At 34.4% G+C, this 17,680-nt stretch overlaps 2 protein-coding genes across 2 annotated transcripts; both read left to right on the plus strand.

Moving 5' to 3' along the window:
* On the plus strand, positions 1–12,269 carry LOC107490074 (uncharacterized). The gene is made up of 25 exons (XM_016110847.3): positions 1–131; positions 765–888; positions 982–1,044; positions 1,374–1,475; positions 1,570–1,735; positions 2,449–2,547; positions 3,698–3,844; positions 4,218–4,257; positions 4,466–4,523; positions 4,701–4,783; positions 5,631–5,729; positions 5,857–5,972; positions 6,050–6,168; positions 6,346–6,416; positions 6,996–7,101; positions 7,960–8,099; positions 8,226–8,384; positions 8,463–8,566; positions 8,652–8,827; positions 9,232–9,421; positions 9,820–9,919; positions 10,311–10,479; positions 11,146–11,228; positions 11,324–11,400; positions 11,778–12,269. Exons 1-25 carry the CDS (start codon positions 66–68, stop codon positions 11,947–11,949), a joined length of 2,829 nt encoding a protein of 942 aa, XP_015966333.1. The 5' UTR covers positions 1–65; the 3' UTR covers positions 11,950–12,269.
* LOC107490020 (uncharacterized) lies at positions 12,149–17,275 on the plus strand. Its single transcript, XM_016110790.1, has 7 exons — positions 12,149–12,163; positions 13,730–13,864; positions 13,979–14,032; positions 14,339–14,419; positions 15,124–15,193; positions 15,308–15,396; positions 16,932–17,275. Exons 1-7 carry the CDS (start codon positions 12,149–12,151, stop codon positions 17,067–17,069), a joined length of 582 nt encoding a protein of 193 aa, XP_015966276.1. The 3' UTR covers positions 17,070–17,275.
* The last annotated feature ends 405 nt before the right edge of the window (positions 17,276–17,680 follow it).

Raw genomic sequence — 17,680 nt, forward strand, 5'->3', positions numbered from 1 at the left:
AGACAGTGACGCTGGTTTTCCGTCTTCAAAATCGCGTGGGTTTCTCAGAGATACGATACGCGAAAATGGAAATTGGCGGATTCAGCGTCAAGCGTCAATGGCAGCTCCAACTCGCTCTCTCTGCTCTTCTCGTAACCATCTCTATTCTCAACTCACCGATTTTATGTTACTTGCTTCTTTTTTTATTTTTTTGATTTCGGTTCATGTGATTGAAAAGGAAATCAAAATTAAAGTGATTATTATTATTATTATTATTATTATTATTTTCGAGTACTTGAGCAAAAATATCGACACGGAATCTTAGAGATGTTCACGGTTAAGTATGATCATTTCAATTTAACTGTTGACTGAGCTGAGCTAATTGTGCGGCATTCTTAATGTGTGTGTTCATTGTTGAATTAACGTTCTTGATGATGAATTTTAACTAATGAATAATGATAAATTTTTTTTTTTTTTTGATATTGATTATTATCCATTTATCTAGCATTGGTGCTTACATTCAGCTTTATTTGTAGTACCCTTGATCCTTCTGCATCATGATGATGATGATTATTATTATTGATTTATTATTTTTGGTGATTTCATCACATATGATGATTATTGTTTTATTCTTCATTCACATTTCTAGCATGATGCTTATATTCACCAATCACCGTCCCTTTTCATGTGCTTGTGATTTTTGTTAGACATTCACTACCTTTATGTTTGCTGTGGTTTGCTATTTTTTTCGCTTTTCATTTTCTTTCTTTTTTTTGGTGTTTCAGTTCTTAGCAGTTAGTTCACCTGGATTTTCATATGAAACTCGGAAAAGTGGCAGATCATCTGTGTTCTCACTATTTAACCTCAAAGAAAAGAGCCGATTTTGGAGTGAGAATGTTATACATAGTGGTATGTCTTGATATGTTAATTGAATGACTGCATCAATATTCATTCTCTGTGGTTTTGGTATCTTTTGATTGTCTAAATATGTTGGTTCTTCAGATTTTGACGATTTGACATCTTCAAGCCCTGACAAAGCAAGCGCATTGAACTACACGATTGCTGGTACATGTTTCATGACTCTTAAAACTAGCTTTGTATCTTTGATATTGTGCTTTTCTATTTTTCCTTTTCTTCTCTGGGTTAACTGACCTTGGTATACTTTTAAAACATTTCTTGTAAATATTTGTTATATCCTAAACAAGTTTGCGGTATGCTCCTTGTTGAATTCTTTCTACATTACTATCTGGATTCGGAGAATTCTGTTATCTGTCCTCCATGGTCGTTGTAATTTCCTTCTCTTCTTATGAGTAATTTTCTTCTTTCATATAAAAAGGCACCTAAAATAGTAATCATAATTATTAGTATTGTTTTCGATTTTTGTTGCATTTCAGGTAATATTGCAAACTATCTAAAGCTTCAGGAAGTTGATGCCATCCACCTTCCGGTTCCTGTGAATTTTATATTTATAGGATTTGAAGGGAAGGGCCACCAAGGTACATACTTGGAAGACTGATGAATCATTTGTACTGTTATGTCAATTTATTGGTATTGTGGATTTTGGAGAGTTTTTCTTTTTATGTCCTACAGAATTCAAGCTTCTCCCAGAAGAAATTGAGCGCTGGTTTACAAAAATTGATCACATCTTTGAACATACACGGATTCGACATGAAGAAGTGCTGACCCCATTTTACAAAACCAGTATAAATAAAATGCAATTGCACCACCTTCCTCTTGTCAGTCACATAAATTACAAGTAATGCTTTCTATCTAAACCTCTAATTGAAAAAAATTTTTCATTTTGCTTCTAATCTGTATGTTCTTAAATATAAAAATGATTTATGTTATTCTTTTTCATTGATAAATTTGCTAGACTACTATGGCAGCATTTGATCAATATAACCAACCCCACCTAATGGAACAATGCTTAGTTTTTGTTGTAGTCTGTTCATCTAAAGCGTACGCCTTAACATAAACTTTTATGGCTAAATTTAATTTCTTAGTATCTAGAGGTGTTTATCTCTTTTTGTAATCACTGTGGTATTGCCTGGTCACGTAGTCTTCCTCATCTAAGTGGGAGAAGGCTTTGGTTGTCTCCTTTCTATGTATAGAGGAGTTTGTGGGAAATAGATTGATTTGGTTGTCTTCCTCATTCTGTAGCGTATCTTTGATTTGTATATATCTTTTTAACAATTGAGTTGATAAGCAGAGTGAAGAGAATTAATAGAAGGAGGACAAAGTGTTATTCTGAATGAACTCTAACTAAGTGAGGTTACTGACTCAAGTTTTTTACCAGCCCTTTGCAAATCCATAAGAGAAACTCTAAAGTGACTTTTTCCTTTGGCTTTTTCTTTGGGTGTTGAACCTATATAATGTTGCGCGTGCAAAGTAGATCTGATATTGTAAGTTTCCTTGTAGTGAGGAAATGTGTACTATTTCTTGCTTTTGATGGTGGACATTTTGGTGCAGCTTTTCTGTCCATGCTATTGAAATGGGAGAGAAGGTCACTTCCATATTGGAGCGTGCCATAAACGTTTTCGGTCGCAAAGTCGATCCAGCTGGCAGTGGGTAAATTATGTTCAATATTTTATTTGTTTAGATAAGAACTTATAAGTCCTCTTTGAACATTTATGCTTATCACTACAAGCTCTCTTTCCTTTTTGATTAATGAATCCTTTCATATTTTCCATTCTCCAGCATCATTTCTCGTTTCTTGATGACATATGGTGTTGAAGTTTATTAACCCTATTAGTTTTATTATGGGTTGTGCATCCTAGATTGCACTACTTTCACTTCATTGTTGGTGCAGTGATCGATACTGATTTCTAAAATTCTAGAAGTATACGAGAGACTAGAGTGAAGGAAGAGAGAGAGGTAGCTCAAAGATGGGAGGATGCTGGCTCCCAATGCTTGAATGGAGATGGAGTGCGTGCAATTGCTGCTTGGAGTTAAGTATTGCGAATAAAACGGGGAAGGAGGTTGAAGTGCTAGTGGGAAACGAGAACAAAAAAATTCATTTATGTCTAAAAGAAAGTTGAATAATAAAAAAAAAGTTAATCTAAGACCTTGACTCTAATCAAAATGCATAGCTTGGGATCAGAAAAGAAGAAAAAATTAGCATAGGGTAATTATGGGATTAAAAAAAAAATTGACTTCTAAGTGTATACAAAGATTGTTAATTGAAAAAATATTCGGAGCAACATAAGAAAGAGGAATATGTGTGTGTGATTCATTCAAAGATTTTTAATACTTCTTTTTAATACTTCGTTAGCAAATCATAACATACCCACCGATACCTTGCCTCATGTTTGTTTTCTAATGTTCAATGTCATTCTTGTAATCCCTCACATACCAAACCTCTCAAGATCCAAGTAACTATGTATCAAACAACTTGGTATATCTTGCACTCAAGCAAAGTCCAAATACTGCACTGCATCAAGTGGGCAAGCAAGATGACTAGTCAATCATAAGAAACATAAGAAAGTGACTTCTACTGCACTAGCTCATAGTTTTTACGGGCAAATCTTAACCTAGTTGGAAATGGGATTTTAAATGAATATATGATTCATGAAAAGGATCTCCTAAACTTGCAAATAGGTCTTCATTGGAACAGTTTCTTTGTTTCTTCTCTTTATGCTTGACAACACAATGTGACTTCTTTTGTTTTGTTTTTATACGTTGCTTGGTTTCTCTTATTCTTTCAAATCCTCTTTTGCAGGGATAATGGTGGTGTTTGGCAAGTAGATTTAGACATGATAGATGGCCTTTTTGCTAGCCTTGTTGAATACCTTCAACTTGAAAATGCATATAATATTTTCATTCTGAATCCTAAGCGTGATGGGAAGACACCCAAATATGGGTATAGGTAATGAACTGATGGTACTTGTCAAATGTTGTTATTCACTATATATCTATCTTGTAGTATGGATATAATTCTAAGTTTTAAATGGATTACTTATACAAGATATTTAGCATGTGAGGATATGGTCGATGCAGTATGCTCTGGCCAATGGAAGTTAATTTCATTTGCATTCTTCATTCCATTTTTTTGTTGCTAAATGCAATATGTGTTTGCTCCAGAATTTGTTTCTCCCTTGTACAAGAAGAGTCTGTGCTGTTAGATTTGTGCAATGTAAATTAATAATGTTCGTCATTTTAGGCCTTTGTTTTGGGTTGTGGATGCGCATGTTTATATTATCTGACTAGCTTGATTTTTGTTCATTTACAAAATATTTCAGGAGAGGTTTATCACAGCCCGAAATAAACTTGCTACAAGAGGTATATGGAACTTACTTTCTTTTCTCCGTAGAACTAACTTCCTGGATGTAATGTTATTGCTCCTTTTGAAAAATGGATCCATATTATGATTGGCATTCCTTTGCAGTGTTTCTGGAAAATTTTCTTGCAGAAGTTGTGATTGACAATGATTTCCGTTTGTTCTAATTATGTTGTTAGAGCCAGCACTAATAGCTTCCATATCATGCAGAATAAGAGCTTGCAAACGAAAATCCTTCAGTCAGAAGGCATTCCCGAGAATATTCTTGGTATGAAATTTCTCCGACCTGAAGCTTTTCAAACACAACCCTAAAAATCAGCATCAACATTGTTACATATTTCTACATCTTTTCCTAAAGGAAACTATCTTAATGAATGCAATGCTTCTTAACATTTTAACTCTTTATTCACTGGACCCCTCATTCAGTAGAGAAATTGTTTTGCAGCTCTTAGTAAGATTCAGCGACCATTATACGCAAAGCACCCAATGACGAAATTTGCATGGACAAGAACTGAGGACACTGATATTGTAAGTATTTCTCTCCTCTTTATGCATCAGTGCTTATGTTGTGTCTTAGATGCATTAATATCTACGGTGATGCATAGAATTCATCAGTGTTTTCTCTGCACCATGAGTGCTCTGCCAATCTTTACATGATTCAATGAGCTTGTGTAAAAGGTAGATTTTACTAGGAAGAGAATAGAAATGGAGAGAAGGTTACAATTACAAATGATGATAAGGCATCCTTAAAAAGAAAGAAAATGTTAACAAACTAAATGATGCCAATTGAATACTATTAAACTGGCTAAGTGGAGCTCCAAATTGTATGTCAGAGCAAATTGATGCACCATAGAACTAGTTGATACTGCTGACTTACCTACACAGTGATTTACCTAGTTTGTTGGACTATCTTGCCATATCTCCTGCCACATAATTCCCAATATTATGCCGGGGAACTTTCATTTTTTCTTGTGAAGTAGCTTGCAAGTGGTTGGGTGGGTACCCAAAATCTTAAGCAGAACCTATTGCACTATTTTTAAACCAAATATTTGGGAAGACCCATATACTTTCTACGAATATGAGACCACTCGATTTAGTGCAGGTTTTGCCATTTGTCTGGGGGAATCATGCCCTGGATAAAGGAAAGAGGCATGCTTGATTATCAACCTAGTAATACTCCACTGTATCCCCTCTTTTCTCTATAATGATGTATCTCTATTCCAAAAAGATGTGTTTGTAGAAACCAAAAGAAGACTTGCTTTTCAATCATAGTTGTTTGCTCTCCTTTGTTTCTGGTTTGGTGCCTTTTCTTGATTTCATGGAAGAGGTAGTGTTCATTTTTGTTGGTTTGTTGTTTTGTGACAACCTAATGCAGGCAGAATGGTATAATATTTGGTTGGATGCGCTAAATAATGTTGGTAGCTTGTATCAAGGGAGAGATGCAGCTGGTATCATTGAAGTCAAAACATTACAGGTATCTGCTCATTGGATAAGTTTCCAAACACAATATTTAAGGAATCTAGAGTTAATTACAGATTTTTCCATCTCTTCTACATGTTTCTTACCTGAACATTTTTTATATCGTTTTTTTTTTGTTCAAGTTTCTAAAAGGGAAGGATCAAGACCAGAAGATCCGTTATGAAAGAGTATTAAAATCTGGGGACTTTAGTGGCCTTCAAGCAGAATGTCTCACAGACACTTGGATTGGAAAGGACAGGTGCAAGTTTTGTCACATCACACCATTCTAAGTTTTCTTTCTTTCTTTCTGTTTACAATATTCATGTTTTGTATCAGATGGGCATTTATTGACTTAAGTGCAGGTCCCTTTTCATGGGGACCTGCTGTTGGTGGAGAAGGTGTGCGTACAGAAGCAAGTTTACCAAATGTGGACAAGACAATTGGTGCAACTTCAGGTATTAAATTTATGAGAAAAGAGAATGTATAAAAGACGATGAGAAATCCTTGGGGATACAAAAGATATGGTTAACACCTAGCTAAGTTGTATCTTGTTTATTTGATTCATCTTGCATGGTTATAATGCCTTTAATAATGTATTACTGTTTTGACAGTTTTCTCTTTGCTGATTGCAGAAATTTCAGAAGCAGAAGCTGAAGACCGGTTGCAAGATGCTATTCAGGAAAAATTTGCTGTATTTGGTGATGTATGTGCATATATTGGCTTGACAACAGTTTGCATATTCCATTTTGTGCTTCTAAGAACAGGTTTTCAGTAAGTTGTTGCAATACCAGATTGTAATCATTTAGCAGATCAGAATCCTTCCTCATGAACCCTAACTATTAAGGGGGGAAAAGTATAGCACTGTGTAGTTGTTGTGGGAGCTGTTGCTTTCTTTGTTTGGCAATTAAGAGGGCTCGATGAAATACAATTTTGTGGCTCAATAAATAATTGATATATGCTAAAAAAATTGTTAACATAATGTGTAAATAGTTTTACTATAGACATGATAGGGCTCACTGGCACCATTTGATCCATGTAGCCGATCCCATATAGTGGATATAGGCTTTATTGTTGTTTTGTTTGTAAAGTTTAGTCATACCGATATTTATTGAAGTTTACAGGGATCTTTTGCAGTGTTTTTAGGTTTCACTGTGGTTGGAATGTTAATTAGGAAGTGGAGAGGAATGTGCCTGAATATTTGTATAAGAAAAGTCCCTTCTTACCCTACTCATTTTTCTTGTTGGAGTTTCAAAGTGGGTCATTGTTGTTTTCAATGCTGCAGAAAGAGCACCAGGCCATTGATATTCTTCTAGCTGAGATTGATATATATGAGCTTTTCGCATTTAAACATTGCAAAGGAAGGAAAGTTAAACTTGCTCTTTGCGAAGGTAACCTCATTATTTAGTATGTTCTGTCTTGGTAGCTTTTGGACCTTGTTTTCTGGATCCAACTCAATTTGTTTAATGCCTTTCTCCCTCACTTGTTTACTTTTTTGGTACAATGCCCTGTTTTATTTCTGTTTAAAAAAATGTTTTCATGCCGGTTGAAACTTGTTTTTCCAATAGGTTAGCTAACCTATCAGCATAGCATTATTTTGCATTGGCATTTGAGCTAAAACATGTGTAATGCTGGATGAGGGTTCAAAATTGGCATGGGACATGGACTAATCTTGAAACCTATAGGACACAGCATAGATAGATTACATTTTATGCAAAAAAATAAATAAAATAATGAAATGCAAATTTTTATTGAAATTTAAAATATAAATACAAATCCAAACATGAGCACATATGTTTTGAATATAACAATCACTACATGATAACTCCTAGTATAAATTTGAAGGAACAAAAGAAAAGAAATGAAATAGGACATCAATATTTCACAATTATATCAGTATATTCCACCTACATTAATGTAAAAACTCAGAATAATAGTAAAGATCTGTAATATAGATTAGGATCATTGTATAGATGCCTGAGGACTATCCAACATGACGCATGACTGGTGCCATTATGTCCATCATGTGGAAGTTTCTGTGCTTCCTGCCATATGGGATTTTCTTATCAAGTCTTTCCTTGATTTTTGCGAAGTACATTTTTGTTCTCTTTATTTCTTTTTGTTTTAACTATCAAACCCTGCACATTTGCATCTCAGTGCTTAAAAAAATTCCATATCCACAGGAATTTTATTGCAGTTTTAGTTTTAATATATATATATTTTAAAATATTGAGGTATGGCCATTTCAGAACTAGATGAGAGAATGCGGGATTTGAGAAATGAGCTACAGTCATTTGAAGGTGAAGAATATGATGAAAATCATAAGCAAAAGGCCATGGAAGCATTAAAGCGGATGGAGAGCTGGAATTTATTTAGTGACACACAGGAGGTAAGCCAAATGTGTTAATTTACTGGATTCTTCTAATTAATTTTAAGCCTGCCATTTTATTTGGTAGTATGAAAGTGTGGTTATACCACAATTTTTAGCTTTATTGTTGGTGTTTCCCCTGTGCAGGAGTTCCACAATTACACTGTTGCACGTGATACTTTCCTTGCACATCTTGGTGCGACACTCTGGGGGTCTATGAGACATATCATATCACCTTCTATTGCAGATGGTGCCTTCCATTATTATGAGAAGATATCCTTTCAATTATTTTTCATAACACAGGAGGTAAGATGCCTGGCTAATCATTTGAGTAGGTTTGCAAATAATAAAATATTTATGTTTGCATTGCAATTATTTTTACAGAAAGTTAGACACATTAAATATCTCCCTGTGGATTTGAAGTCTATAATGGAGGGATTCTCCTCATTGCTGGTTCCATCTCAGAAACCAATTTTCAGTCAGCAAATGTATGATACATGTTTGATTCCCTGTTGTTTGGCTTCTGGTTTTTCTTCTTTCTTACTTTTCTACTGACATAGCTAAGGTTATCAGGTTAGCATTATCAGATGACCCTGCTTTAGCAATGGCCTTCTCAGTAGCACGACGAGCAGCTGCGGTCCCTCTATTGCTTGTCAATGGAACCTATCGAAAGACAGTTCGAACCTATCTTGATTCTGCCATTCTTCAGTATCAGTTACAAAGGCTGAATGAACATGGTTCTCTTAAAGGTACATCTTATGTCCTCAAATTCTCATTTGTTTTAGACTTCGGTTTATAGGTACGCGGAAAAAGAATAGGTTTTGCAATCATTTCAAATTTGAAAGAAAAACATAAGCAAAATTATTTACCCGATTGCCTGTTGTATATTATAGTCTAACAGAAAACGATAGAGTATTTAAATTTGTTATTTTTATGGTTACCTTGAACAAGCCAATAAGGTGATAAGCATTGACATAGGTTTCCACATTTAGCCTGTGTAGGAATTGCCTTTGGTCATTAGACATAGTTTGTTACATGAGATCTTTTAGATCCCTGCATTTTAAAATCGATTCGAGAATTAAAAAAATGTTGTCTCTCTTTTGTTGCTTGATATTCTGGGAAGTCAGTAAGATAATAAATTAGGATGATGCAGGTGGGCATGCACATTCCAGGTCCACACTGGAGGTCCCAGTCTTTTGGTTCATTTACAATGAACCGCTATTATTGGACAAGCATTTTCAGGCAACATCACTTTCTGACATGATTATCGTCGTCCAATCAGAACAGTCTTCCTGGGAAAGCCATCTACATTGTAATGGGCACTCACTTTTACGTAATTTAAGGTAAGATTCAGAAACATTCCCCGTTCTTTTCAAAGTGGCTTATGTGCCAGGCCTTCAAAGCAGTTATAAACTTATTATCAAATTAGCTCTAGGGGACATTGTATTGATGATGGATCTAAAGAACTCAGGATGTTGGTGGATGTTAATTATCTCCATCATAGGCCTCAAATTTTCAATTTTAAGGGGAAGGGAAAGAAGTGAACTTCTTGGTAAAATTTTATTTGTCTAAAGTAATACAATGTTACAATATTATTCAAATATCACTTGGCTGATGATGGGCATCAACAATTTTGAACCCTATTTTCAATAATTCTGATAAGATTCTTATTTATTGAACCAAAGCCCTCTATCAAATAATTATGTATTTCTTATTATTTAATTGTTTATCTCGAATAAAGACAGCCTGTAAAAGCTGCTGTGGCTGCTACTGCTGAGCACCTTGCGGGATTGCTTCCCCTCCATCTTGTTTATAGTCAGACCCATGAGAGTGCAACTGAGGTACAATTTTTATGTCTAACCTCTTTCTATATGTAGTGTTTTTAAGTCAAGCAATCCAGATACCTGCCATTTGTTTAGGGATTTCATTTCTTGTGCATAAACTGTAGGTAGCCATACATATCTACTTTTGGTCATACATTAGCCTTTTAAAATGAAAAAAAGAAAATGACATTCACATAGGAAATGGATACGTAGTAAGCTGGCCAACTTTTTCAGTTTTTTTCGAACCATATGCTTAACGCCTTAGTTGACTACGTATATTTTTATTTTTAGAGACTTTGCATTCTGTGTTTCCTGTCTAGGTTCCTAGAATAGTTAATGTGCTAAATGTACTCCATTATCTGGCCTAATTGAATTACTGTGTCTTAAGATTTATTTCTGAATATGACAGGACTGGATATGGTCAGTAGGATGCAACCCTTTCTCCATTACATCACAAGGATGGCACATTTCACAGTTCCAGTCTGATTCAATTGCTCGGAGTTATATCATCACAACTCTTGAAGAATCAATACAACTAGTTAATTCAGCTATTCATCTTCTAATGGTGGAGCGTACTAGTATCCTTTCTGTTGAGTAGGGTGGCTGTTAATGACACAAGTTTCATTTTCCTGAAGACATTTATGACTTGATTCTTGGAATGTGCCCTATCCACTATTTCTATTATATCTTTCCTCTCTAAATAGTTATTCTTTTTGTCAATAACATACAAAAACCAGATATTTATCAGGCATAACAGAGTTATATAAGCTTGTCTGAAAATAGTTGTTTTAAGGGGCAATTTTTCAGCCTTGAGTTTTGTTTTTTCTGCATTATGCCACTGATTAATTTACAATTTTTCTTGGTCCATCCACCTGAAAGTTTAAGCTCATGTGATGATTGGTTCTTTAGCAGACATGATATGAAAGCATTCTGTGACCAAATGATTGTGGCACTAATCTCCGGCCTTCTAAGGTGATTGTTGGATAAGACTCTGTAGACCACTCATTCATCTGAGAGTGTATTACCTTCTCTGGTTGAGTAATATTTTTCTTTGCATTAAAGCATATCTTTATTATCAGATAGTATTTGTGGGTGCTTAAGATTAATGAATAAGGTGTTTGTTATTGAGTAAAATAATGGGAATCCAATCCTGTAGGTTTTTTATCTTATAAATATTGTACTGCTTTTATTTTTGTTGTGATATGAGATGAATAATCTGTTCATGGATACTTAACCAAATACAGCCAAAAAAACTTTCACATTTTTCCAGTCCCAGGAGCATGAGCTTGTAAATAAGTACAACTATATTGTTAGTCTTTGGAAAAGGGTGAGTACTAGTAATTTGTAGCTTCTATCAAATTTATAATAATCTTATGCTTAAACAGTTGATGCCGTTAAATGGGTTATATTGTGTCTTTTCAGTTATCGACTGTAACTGGGGAATTGCGTTATGGTGATGCGTTGAGGCTGCTAATCACCTTGGAGGATGCATCCAAAAGGTTAGGAACCTAAACCATTCTGCAACATGCATTTTTATAATTCAATGAAGTTATTGGCTCCTTTGTGGTTCTTGGTTAATTTTAATGGGATGTATTTGACCGTTGTAGTCCGTATTACATTGGTGTCTTTTTTTTTCTTCTCTATATTATCATTCATATATAGTAGCACAGAAGTTTATCCCAGCGTGTAGAGGAGTGGAAGCGAAACTGTATTCTATTTTGTTCTTCATTGAATGAGCTTGCTCATTTGTGTTCCCATGTCGGCCTCTTCAAGGAAGAGACTGCACTCTTATTATTTTTCTGTCTCTATCGAAGGCAATTTAAATTTCAATTTTCCGGTATATCTGGTTCATTTTGTCTTAAACAATATCCCTCAGGTTTGTTGAACAAGTTGATGCAACTCTTGCTCTTCTCCATCCAATTAACTGCACAAAAGAGAGAAAAGTACACATGGTCTTTGATATGACGACAATCCCTGCGTTCTTGATTGTTCTAGGGTGCCTTTATATGGTATTGAGGCCAAGGCGACCAAAACCAAAGATTAATTAAGGTTTCGAGCTACTATAATGAATTTTGATTATAGCAGGTTACTAACAAGAGTACAAGGCCTTGTGGAAAGATATATCTTTGGACCGGAAAGGATTTTTACTATGTCTTTTTGATAGAAGTACATAATCTTTTCTATTTGGGGTTACATAGACGTACATAATTTTGTAGTTTGATTGTAAAATTTTCTGCTATGAGAATGATGCCGCAGCAAATTGTAAGTTTATTTAAACTTTAGTTTAGCTAGCACTTTGATGCAGTACTTTTTTTTCCCGTCTCAATGTTGAGCTCTATAAAACTCTGTAATTTATTAGTTTCTTTCAGCACATTATTCTCACCTATCTTATGTTAATATAAGGGGAAAACTTGAAAAAAAGTGGGGTCGTCATAAGATTGGTGGTTTTTTTTTTCCTTTTTGGTCATTATACTTTGTTTTAAGAATAGTTGTCTAATGATCTTTTTGTTGAAGGAAAATGCTGTTTTATTATGCAATGTTTGGTTTGAAGCACATGCAATGTAATGTGGTTATGTGCTAAGCTGCTAGGCATTGCAAGTTTCAATCATAGTTTTAGTTATTCCAAGGTGTCAAAGTGCAGTGGATCGTTTTGACTTTTGAATTTCCAAATCACGTATTGGGAAAAACGATGATGGTGTTGAGCAAAGATTAATCAAAATATATTATGCAAGCAAAGAACTATTCAGAATCAAATAGTCTACAAGATCGATGAAGCTTTAGTCATCCTTACTACGGTTAAGAGAGCATCTGTTTTTTTCTTGCATTTTTCCATTTTGTTTATAGTACATAGATAGATAGATAGATTATCAACCACCGGATTTATAGAATTTAATTTTTATAAAGAAACGTGAAAAGCATAATTTAATTTTAAATTTTTAACATATAATTTAATAGCCAAATTTCACTTGCAACACCGACTTCATATGTTAATCACTTTTATGTTTTAACTTATAAGACTTTTGGTTTTTACGTTAATTAAGAATAGGTGGAGACTTACTTGTAATTGTTCTCATGTGAAGTTGATAATTGAGAACCGTTAAATGACAATTTAGTCAAATTTATTAAATTATCTAACGATTCTTACTGTCGACTTCACATTCAAATAAAAATAGCTACACGTAAATTTCTACATTTTGAATAATATATGCACCAAAACTCTGCAACTTGTTATTACACTGAACATAGAACACAACAAAGACAGGTTTAACGTTGATAAGAAAAAAAATTGATGAATATGATAAAGTTTTTGTTTTCTACATTAGTAATAATAGCATTATAACTAGAGTGATATTAATGATAATCAACTTGGGTTGGTTTAGCCGTTTAGTCGTTAGTTTATTAGTATACTCATATAAATGTCTCAGATCTGCGACAAAAGATCGGAGGATATTGTGAAAAACTAAAAATAGCGATATTAGTGATTGTCTTTTAAATTAATAAACGGTTTTTATTTTTTTAATTAATTAGATCTACGTGTTTTTTATTCCATAATATATCAATAACTCGATAACAATGTTCATTACAAAATAGTCACGTGCATGTGCATGACACGGTTATTACAGTTGTAGTTACTAGTTAGTTAAATTTGGACGAACCCTAAACCCAAACACATAAGAAGCTGCAACGGTAATTCGGTGAATCCTGCTCCTTCTCCGACCTTGTGGAAACTTCCCGAACATCAAACTACCAATTTAATTAAATAATTAAAATTAAAATAATAAAAAATATATAAAAAACATGTTTTCGCGTGTTTCCCATTTTGTATAGTTCAAGTTTGACGGCCATTTGTCGGTTCGCAAGATTACCGAAGACGCTGCTCCTTTGCCTGTTCCTCACAAGCTTTCTCCTCAAGATCCCCAATCTCAACCTAATTCTGCAACCCTTGGTTCTGCTTGGAATCGCGTAATTTCACTTCTCTTCCTCCTCTTAGTTTTTTTTTTGTTCTCTGATTTTCTCAAATTTGTTTCTTATTGGTCAATTAAATCTGAATGTGTACTCTTTTATTTTTGAATAAAGGCTGGAACTTGGGAAGAGAAAAGCCTCAACAATTGGGCAACTCCAAGAATTAAGGTATGTATATCAACTTCTCATACCTATAGATTAAACATATTTTTATTGGGGATGTTTTAAATTTTCCAGGGTACTGGTATTTCTTAATAGATCTTGTTAATATTTAGTGATATGTCCCACCTTTTAAAAAAAGAAAAAAAATGAAGTTAGTGAGTGTAGTATGTTAAATGTTACTGCTCATTAGCTAAGGATAGTAACCTAACTAGTAATCACTATCTAAGGGTACCTAAGGAATCTCATATTTTGGGTTATTTATTTACTCATTCTTAATTTGAAGTTGTGTTATTTTTTATGTTTTGGTTGCAGGAGTTGCTTGTTTCAGTGGGCTCCATTAAGTTATCCTCTGGCACAGCAAAAGTAGAAGAAGTTACCAAATGTATTGGGGATGTAAGTGTGTTATTATGTAATTTACTTCTATTCTATGGTGTTGTATTCTATTCATACTGACATATGCATGTTTAACTTTGGCTCAGTTGATGCCCACTTTAAAGTGGGTGACAAGTTTTGGACCAAGAAGTTTATGAAAAACTAAATCCTACTTCAAGTTTTCATTTTTCATCCCCCCAAGTCTTGCAAGGGTACCAAACTGGCTCCCTGGAGTTTCCATGTCTTGGATTTGTTACTATGGTTTTTCTTCTTATTGTCATAACATTGGAAGTAGGCTTATATTCACATTCACCTATTATTTGTTTTTTATGATGTTAATGATGTGCTTGGGTGATGGAGCCTAGAGAATATGGATTATTTGTTCTGTTAGGTTGGAAGTTTGAAACAATAGGGAACTTAATTCTTTATGTACAATAAATTTATTAGTGAAGATACCCAATAGTCTTTCCAAAGTGGATTGCCTGTTACTCAAAAGACAATACACAAGAATGAATGCAGTGGTTGTGGGTGATTTAAACTGTGGAGTCTGTGAATGAGATTTTGACAAAATGAAAATTTCTCTTGTTAAGCCAGTAAAAAAATTTTTGCCAGATTTTGGTCTATTCCTTGATTTGTGCTCTTAGCCTCTTTTTTCTACTGAAGTTATATGCTGTATGCAAGTTTTTGGTCTATCTGTTGATTTAGTTCTTTGTGATTGTTCTTAGGCATTCTTGGTGATAGTTCGGAATAAAAAACGAGTTGGTTACACATATGAGTTGACTTTAAAGGTCAAAGGTAAGCCACTATGAATCATTTTTGGTTCAGGACTTCAATCTAACTCTTAATTTTTAGTGCATTTCAACTACTTGCCTTTTTTGGATCGCATACTGATTTGCAAAATTGAAACAGGGGAATTGAATTTGAGAGGAGAGAAGAAGTCGGTTGGAGGCCACATAGATGTCCCAGAATTCTCGTTTGGCGAGTTGGATGACTTGCAGGTACTTGTTATGTTAATATTTATTTGAACACTTTTGAAGCACTGATAAATTGAAAAAGGGCTTACTTCTATGTGTAGCTTTTGGATTTGTTTTTTGTATCCATCATCCATATTGTAGTTTGTGCTTTTGCATTTGGTCACTGACTTGATGGTCTTCCTAGAATTAGTTATTTATTATGACATAGCAAGTTGGACAGCAACACTTTCTCATGAGGTGCATTAGGAATTTCCCAATACACGACATGCCTAATTGTTTTTGCATGCCTTAAAACTTTGCCAACTAGTTCTGTCTTCCTGAGAATAGATTGAATAGTGTGGGATCCCAAACCAGAATTATTAGTGCTCTCTCATTTTCTATATTCTCCTTTTTCCTTATTTAGCATTCCTATGTCACGTTTGAATTCTTCTTTCACAAGATTGTCCAAATGGGAGTAGAGGAAGATGATAAAATGAGCTTGCTCTAAATGAACCTACACAGCAAATTCTGTTTTTCCATAGAGCCTATTGTAGTTTCATCATCATATGATCTATATGGCTGACCCCCACCTTGAAGGATGAACTGATGAAGTGTAATTTTTGTTTTTTTATATATTTGCAACAATCAATGCATGATCTTTCTGGAATGGTTAAACTTAAACAGTTGCTCTACCTTGAGCATTGAGTATGATGGGCAAATTGAAAGTGTTGGATTTTGCTGCCCGCAATGAGTTTTATGTTATTTTAATTATTTCTTCTCTGCTCATATTCTCTTCTTTCTAGATTTAGGCTATGCATTGTGCTGAACTGACTACTGTGGTTAATATCACTATCAATTTATTTAACCTGTCAAAAACCTATTATCCATCCACACCTTGAACCCTAATTCTGCAAGGACAGATTCCGGGTGTAAATTGTCATTGACTGATCCTTAAAAACACATTATTTTGATTTTTAACTCCTCAAGCTTCTTTTTTACCAATATTAACCTGTAATCTTACCAAGAAGTCCTAATTCGGTCCCTCTCTATTTCTTTGAAGGACAACACATCCCCCAAGGAGAAAAAAAAAGGCCCTAACCTGCATTATGCGTCCCTTCCATGAAGTCCATTGTGAATTGTTAATAGAATTTGTCTAGCTGGCACTTAACGGCCATGTCATCACAATGACATCAATGACATGTCAGCTATACAAGTTCCATTAATAGTTTAAGGTGGATTTAATGTAGGGGCCGTGTTGCCTCGCAAGTCACAACAAATGTAATGTAATGTCGCTGGCTATCATTATAATCTTTCCTATTACTTATCTAAGCATTTAGGTAGTTGAGACTTTCAATTTCTATGGAAAGCATCTTGTTCTTCTTCCTCTTCTTTGGATTATTGTATGGTACTAGTCACATTCCTTTAAACATGTCAGCAGCAAAGTCAATGTAGAATGAAAAATCAAGGGGATTCACATATAATATCACCAAAACTCTAATTGACCCCAACTAAAACTAAAACTACCGCCAGGGATAGACTTTGATGCTTGTTTCTTTTTGCGGCAAATGATTTTTGTGCAGATGCAAGTGAAACTAAATGAAGATAAGGATATGTTGCCTCAAGATAAGACAGAGATATGCAACGACTTGAAGAAGCTATTTTTAGAGCCTGTTCGAGAAAAGTTGCTTCAATTTGAGCAAGAACTCAAGGATAGATAGGAAGGGCATTTTTTTTCTTTGTTTACAAAAGCCATGTATTAGTTTCACTTTTCATTGCTAATGTTCTACTGGGGCATGTGATTTCTATTTACTGTCTCCAGAAGTAGTGGTGTTTTTAATTTTATTTTTGAAGTGTTATGAACTGCATGATTAAGCATTGTTATCATACATTTTAATGTGATACATGTGGCGTGTTCAAGAGTAAATTGCATACTAGTTTCAACTTTCATGCAATTAATTAATTCGAGGGATCCAACTATGTTAGCATTTGTCTGTCAGTCTGTGGAATATCCAAAATCTAAAGAGGTTCCTGCAAGCTGCATTATGAACCCTACCACAGATCCCCATTGCCAAAAAGTGAGGTAGACATGAGGAATTGCAATCCAACGTGTGCATTCGGATGAAGTTATTTGTGAATTGTGATGCCTAAAAGGAGAGATTGAGTTATCTGGTTACACTAGAAGAGATATAATGTGTTATTACAGAGAATATGGTAAATTCGATAATTGAGAAATATTTTATGTATAATTTTTTATCTAAAAGTACAAGTATATAATTTGGTGATTGAACTGCATTATGTTGTGATAACAATGTGGATGACTATGACTTGG

This window comes from Arachis duranensis, chromosome 5 (genome assembly GCF_000817695.3).
Source record: "Arachis duranensis cultivar V14167 chromosome 5, aradu.V14167.gnm2.J7QH, whole genome shotgun sequence".
NCBI lineage: Eukaryota > Viridiplantae > Streptophyta > Magnoliopsida > Fabales > Fabaceae > Arachis > Arachis duranensis.

What these genes read in the sequence shown, in the direction of transcription:
- LOC107490020 (XM_016110790.1), top strand. An exon ending in TTACCAAATGTATTGGGGAT is followed by an intron (nt 14,420 to 15,123) that starts GTAAGTGTGTTA and finishes GATTGTTCTTAG; the next exon opens with GCATTCTTGGTGATAGTTCG. An exon ending in GTTGACTTTAAAGGTCAAAG is followed by an intron (nt 15,194 to 15,307) that starts GTAAGCCACTAT and finishes AAATTGAAACAG; the next exon opens with GGGAATTGAATTTGAGAGGA.
- LOC107490074 (XM_016110847.3), top strand. Translation starts at nt 66, where the DNA reads ATGGAAATTGGCGGATTCAGCGTCAAGCGTCAATGGCAGCTCCAACTC. An exon ending in GAACTGAGGACACTGATATT is followed by an intron (nt 4,784 to 5,630) that starts GTAAGTATTTCT and finishes AACCTAATGCAG; the next exon opens with GCAGAATGGTATAATATTTG. An exon ending in TGAACATGGTTCTCTTAAAG is followed by an intron (nt 8,828 to 9,231) that starts GTACATCTTATG and finishes AGGATGATGCAG; the next exon opens with GTGGGCATGCACATTCCAGG.